The 5,679-nt window shown below is 42.4% G+C and overlaps 1 protein-coding gene across 1 annotated transcript; it reads right to left on the reverse strand.

Moving 5' to 3' along the window:
- Nucleotides 1–3,126: 3,126 nt before the first annotated feature.
- LOC129726522 (trypsin-like) lies at nucleotides 3,127–4,495 on the reverse strand. Its single transcript, XM_055683334.1, has 3 exons — nucleotides 4,197–4,495; nucleotides 3,649–4,139; nucleotides 3,127–3,587 (listed from the first exon to the last, which is right to left on the reverse strand). Exons 1-3 carry the CDS (start codon nucleotides 4,252–4,254, stop codon nucleotides 3,300–3,302), a joined length of 837 nt encoding a protein of 278 aa, XP_055539309.1. The 5' UTR covers nucleotides 4,255–4,495; the 3' UTR covers nucleotides 3,127–3,299.
- Between the last annotated feature and the right edge of the window lie 1,184 nt (nucleotides 4,496–5,679).

The raw sequence follows: 5,679 nt of genomic DNA on the forward strand, positions 1-5,679 counted from the left end.
ATTGGCTTTGTTGGCAATTGAAAATGAACAAGCTAACACTACCGATTTTGACGATGTTATCAGACGATTTGCTGCTGCCAAGTTAAGACGTGTTAAAATCTGATTGAACCATGTTTTGGTATCAAACTGATAAAATGCTGTTGTTTGTCTTGTGATAAACTTTGTTTTATTTAATAAAATAAATCCCAATTATTGGTTAAAGATCATTTTACTACAACCTTTTCTGCCCCGGGTGTCACCTATTCACGCTATTCCACTGAATCCTCAAATAATGATATTTTCCGAACCAGGAAGACGGAAATCAGTCTCGATCGAAATTTTCGACTTCCGGCTTCTAAAAATCAGTGAAAATGGATCATTCACTGCAATATGCATATCTTCGGAATCAAGATTACGTTCAAAGACCAAATACATATCAATGTTCGACACTATTTTTAATTTCAAGATTGTTTCATAAAAGCTGGATAAAATTGTGGATAATGCTCAAATACTCCTCTATCAATATAGAGTTGACATGACTCTGACTCTGACTCTGAGAAACAGAAAATTGATGTCCTACGCCATTTTATTTTTTTCATTTCTCACTTGAGCGACTTTATGATGATTTATACATGACTGTGTAAAACAATGATGAAGATCCTGGATTCTAGAACCGGGACTACACCCAGAAACTTGAAATAGACATCAGATGTCATTTTGAAATCCAAAAAGCGTCTACCGGTATCTTATGAGCTGTTAAAAGCCAATGAAAATGTACAATATATACTCTCTCGAGCTTTTGGAGTTTCTCTAGGTTTCCTTCTCTAAATAATTCCTTGGCAAATGGTCTTTAATGACGAGTTGTAGACAGCATTTTTTATTATCTTCACACCCCTGTCAACGAATAGCGGTGGCAACTTTCCTCTGTTGGATATTGGTCCTTAAACCATCACAGCTGAAGCATTCTGGAACGGTTTCACTCATCTTTCATCGGCTGAAATATCACTATGACATGCTCCGTGCACACGATCATTCTGCTTGTTTGAAACAGACTCCAACGTAAACAATTTGTCATCTGAGTAAAATATGTTGTGAGTATCATTTTTATCCGTGTGTAACTTTTTTGTCCGTGGATAAAAATGGATAAAATGCTGGGTATAACTAGATTGGAGTGTACTATTCAAAGTTAGATCCGCATAATATTTGGTCGCAGCTTTCTATTTACTGTGGCGCTTCTAGTGGCGGTTACGAGAAACCAATGACAGCGAGGGTTTGTTTACATAGTGGTGAAAGTTTTATCAAATTCGAGTCAGTGGATCAAAAGTTTTCGACGATGGAACGTGAAAGACGTGAGAAAATTCTGCACACTCTCGTTGAAAATCCGACGTGGTTAGGTACAAAAATTGCGAAGTGTCTCAAATTCCCCAAATCAACCGTAAATAGCGTACTTAAACGATTCAATGAAACTCTAACGCTGGATCGCGCAGATCACAGCAACCGCAGAAGTGGGATGATTGACAAACAACTAGGATTGAAAGTCTGCAAAGCAGTTCGGACGAACCCTGGGATCACCCTGCGCGATTTGGCTAAGAGGTTTTCGGCACCGTACAGCACTATTCAACGAATCTGTCGGCCTGCGGTCGTTTTACGCCATCATGCACCCCCACAGGACCATCAAGCAGAATCTCGTTGCAAAATGCCGTGTTAGGATGCTGTAGAAGAAAGTCTTGACCAAATTCGACAGCTGCATTTTAGTGGACGATTCGACATATGTAAGAAAGAATTTCACGCAGCTCCCAGGACAAAAATTCTATATGTCCAAGAGTGCCTTCAGTGACGACGCCAAACGGTTTAAACTCGTGTTTAATGAAAAATTAGCTCGGAAGTTGGTGGTGTGGCAGGGGATCTGCAGCTGAGGCAAAAAAACAAGATTATCATCACCGGATGAACCATGAAAAGCCAGGTGTACAAAGAACAGTGCCGGATTTTGACGTTTTAATCACATGACGGTCCGGTGAAATTCTGGCCTGACTTGAACAGCTGCCACTACAGCTGGGAAGTCAATCTTTTGGTACTAGAATTAAATGGAAACCTAACCTATTCTCAATATTCAACGTTATTCTACTAAAACGCTCAGTAAGAAATTTATTTGTTCAGGAACAAGTTGGAGTTGAAGAAACAATAGATGAAAGTGATCAGAAAGATCGACGTCCACCGTTGCTCAAAATGTAATGAGTGGAAGTCTTAACCCTCTAGTGCCCAGTGGCGCCTTTAGATGGGCTTCAGCTAAACCCTTTAAAAAACTTCAATAGATACTTAAAAAATGTTTATAAAGATTCATAGTTATTTTTCCAAAGTCCGGGCACTAGAGGATTAAGGGAAAGGTGCGGTTTCCAGCGATGGAAAGGAAATTGAATGAAGTGATTATTCCGAAACAAAATCGATATGTGTTATTAGTTCATTCCCTGAAATTTTCAAGAAAATCCGACTTAAAATAAATTTTTGACGAACACTTTTGCCTGGTGCGTTTTTTTCCGAGTACAGGCCTTAATGTCGGAGTTTTAATATTTTTTTTTATCTTGTCATTTTTGATTTGGATAAACTTTGTATAGACGTTCCTATAGGCAAAAGATGCCATTTTGTGCTATTGGTTTAATTTTTTGGAACACGACTCATTTTTTGGAAGCTACAGTTGTAGATAATAATTTAATCTATTCAAAAAAAAAAAAATACATGCACTTTACATTTATTTTCAAGGAAAGTTTAAAGGAAAATTAAAAGGTAATTATATAAATAGGCTCATTTCTTTGAAATTTTTTTTTCCTATAAAATCTGCAAAATATTACCTAAACATTAAGAATTGTTCAATCATGTATAAATTAGAAAGAAACAAGTTATGATTTTCTCAACACAAAATTGCATCTTTTGCTCATAGAAACATGCAAAGCTTCATCCAAATCAAAAGTAGTAGATTGAATTGGTTACCTGTTTTTTTAATTGTGTTGCAATAAAAAATACAGATGATTAACAGGCGATGCGAAAGGAAACACACAAATTTGTGTATCACATTCTCGGTGACACCCTGTAAATAACAGTTTTTTATTGTGAAAAGTAAATAAAACGTTAGAATTACATAAAAAATAACCATTAAATTTTACTATCACTGCATTTATTTCAAATCTATTATATTCGTCATATTATTTAATATCTATCGACAACAATGAAATATTGACACACTGTGATGGAATGGATCATAAAACAGTCTTATAAATAATCAATAAATAGGACGCTCCCGTAAATCAACACAGCATCTACCGAGCTCATCTCATGTTCTCCTTGATCCAATCCACGTAAGTCGCCACGGTGGTAAAGACCGCTGGTTTTTGTTCCATGCCACAGGGAATCGCCCCCCAGGAAGCAACACCAACCAGGACCGTCTTGTTGCGTTTACTATCGAACTTCGCTAGCGGACCCCCAGAATCACCGGAGCACACACTCCGCGAGCCATCCTCCGGCCCAGCACAAGTATTGGAGAGAGCGTCCGGGTTACCGTCCTGGAACCAAAACTTGTAGCATGTTTTAAAGTCCACTATCGGGAGGACAGCTTTCTGAAAGATAACAAAACGAGATTAGTTTGGTGGCCTCTAAACAGTCGGGTTCGGCTTTTACTCTCAGTTTATCCGGATACATCGGTCGGTCCGTTGTGGACGTTGAACCCCAACCGGTCGCGATGCAATCGCCAGAAAACTGCTCGTACTGCTTCGGCAAAGTGATTACCGCTACCATTTCATTCAGTTCGAACGGTTTGTTCACTTGAATCAGACCAATATCGAAGGGACAAACGCCACCGCAGTAACTCCGATGGCCGATGAATTTGGCGGCCTTCCTGCGTTGCTCATTTCCTTCGAAGCGGGTGGTGTCATGTTCGCCGGCCACCACTTCGATCCAGCCTCGCTTTGTGTACCGAACCCGACAGTGAGCAGCCGTTAGGACCCAGTTTCGGTTGAGCAATGATCCACCGCAGAAATGAATCGGTGAACGGGAGATGTTCGGACCGAGATTCCACTGAAGTGATATTTGGTATGGAAATTCATGACGCTTGGCGACCGTTCCACCGATAATCTTATCACCGGGCTGTGTTTTGTCAGAATCGGCGTGTGCTAAAAATTTTTCTTTTACTCTCCCTAACTTCTTCTCTGTTCAAAAATAATACTCACCATCCCTTTGGATGCAACAGGCAAACATTAAAATAACGGTCTTCACAAACGGAACCATCCTCGTACTTCCGATAGTTTATGCTGCACTGTTGCATTAGACCTACATCGGGTCCTATTTATAACCAACGCCACTTCGCTAGAGCCGGTGCAGTTGCAAAAACCCGTATTGCACTTCGTAACGTAACATTGTCCCGATTGTCGCACCTAGGTGCGAAGACTTCCACTGGAGTGCCGTTCCGGGTCCATTCGTTCGGAACCAGTCCCGTCGGACGGTGGTACAGTCTGATCAAATCGAACCAACCCAACTCTCACTATTTCGCTCTCCTGCGCTGACTAGGCTCTAATAACATTCCCAAGGTTTTCCACCGTCGTCGTCGTGACGGTGCTGGTTCCAACTGAAGTTTGAAATCGGTGTTGTAGGAAAAAGAAAATTGCAAAGAAAATCACTGGTCTAGCTGTGGCGTAGTGAAAGCCGGCGGAGAAATGTAGCGTAGGGTGATGTGAAGAAGAGAAGAAGGGGAAGGGGGGTTATCCGATCCACGTGATGTGAAAATCTGCTCCACCGGCCGAGCAAGACCTCCCAATCGGTATGGCCGTTTGGTAGCCGCGTGAGGTGAAAAACCGCACCAGACTTGCGGAGCACACTTGTCTTGGTGGAGTTACTAAAAAACCCCAACCGGGCGTCCCAATCTAGCCTCCTGCGAGCCATGATCTGCTGCTACTCGGGGGCGATTTACGAAATCTCGAGAAAAATAAGGAACGAACGCAACTGTCTCCCCACGGTCTAGACGCCAGGCCAGCCGCAACCAGTAGGTGGAGCTCGAATGTGGGTTATCCCTCGAAATCCGAACGAATCCGAAGTGCGAACAAAAACAAACTCGTCGTGAGAACCAAACCACAACTTAACAGACAGCAAGCAGCTGTCGTCTGTCAGTCAGTGACAGTTTTTCATAAATTCCGAAAACTTTCGCACAATCGGCGGGGCACGCAAAAAAATCATAGTAACCATTGCGTAATTATGCTGTTTCAGTTTTCTACATTTTCTTCAAAAATTTCAGCGTGCATCACAGGAACGGAGAACTTTGTGGGAGAAACTCGTTCACCAACCGACCGACCGACCGACCTTGCAGTGCCCAGAGGCTGATTGGAAGCGTCTTCCTTCGTTGCCGGTGCCGATTGGTGGTTCGGTCGGCGGTGGGTGGCTGGTGGGTGATGCAGGAGAGCGAGCGCGCGCGCAGCAGGTGCGCGGTGCGGAGATGCGATGGACGGCTTCGAAGGTAAGGTACGATACGAACAGACGAACTGACAGCAGCGAACGGGCAAACAAAGGAAGAGCAGCGAACGGAACACTTCCGACCAGCAGCGATGTGCACGAGTTAGGTTGATCCGTCGGCATCGTTATTCATCAGCTGCTGAAGATAATTTACACTAACAACCGTCACGATTGGGAAGGTGTTGAAAAGTTCTAAGTTCTTCAGAATTC

Source organism: Wyeomyia smithii, chromosome 3, assembly GCF_029784165.1.
Source record: "Wyeomyia smithii strain HCP4-BCI-WySm-NY-G18 chromosome 3, ASM2978416v1, whole genome shotgun sequence".
Lineage (NCBI taxonomy): Eukaryota > Metazoa > Arthropoda > Insecta > Diptera > Culicidae > Wyeomyia > Wyeomyia smithii.

What these genes read in the sequence shown, in the direction of transcription:
- LOC129726522 (XM_055683334.1), bottom strand. Translation starts at nt 4,254, where the DNA reads ATGGTTCCGTTTGTGAAGACCGTTATTTTAATGTTTGCCTGTTGCATC. An exon ending in CTGTTGCATCCAAAGGGATG is followed by an intron (nt 4,140 to 4,196) that starts GTGAGTATTATT and finishes AAAAATTTTTAG; the next exon opens with CACACGCCGATTCTGACAAA. An exon ending in TGTATCCGGATAAACTGAGA is followed by an intron (nt 3,588 to 3,648) that starts GTAAAAGCCGAA and finishes GTTATCTTTCAG; the next exon opens with AAAGCTGTCCTCCCGATAGT.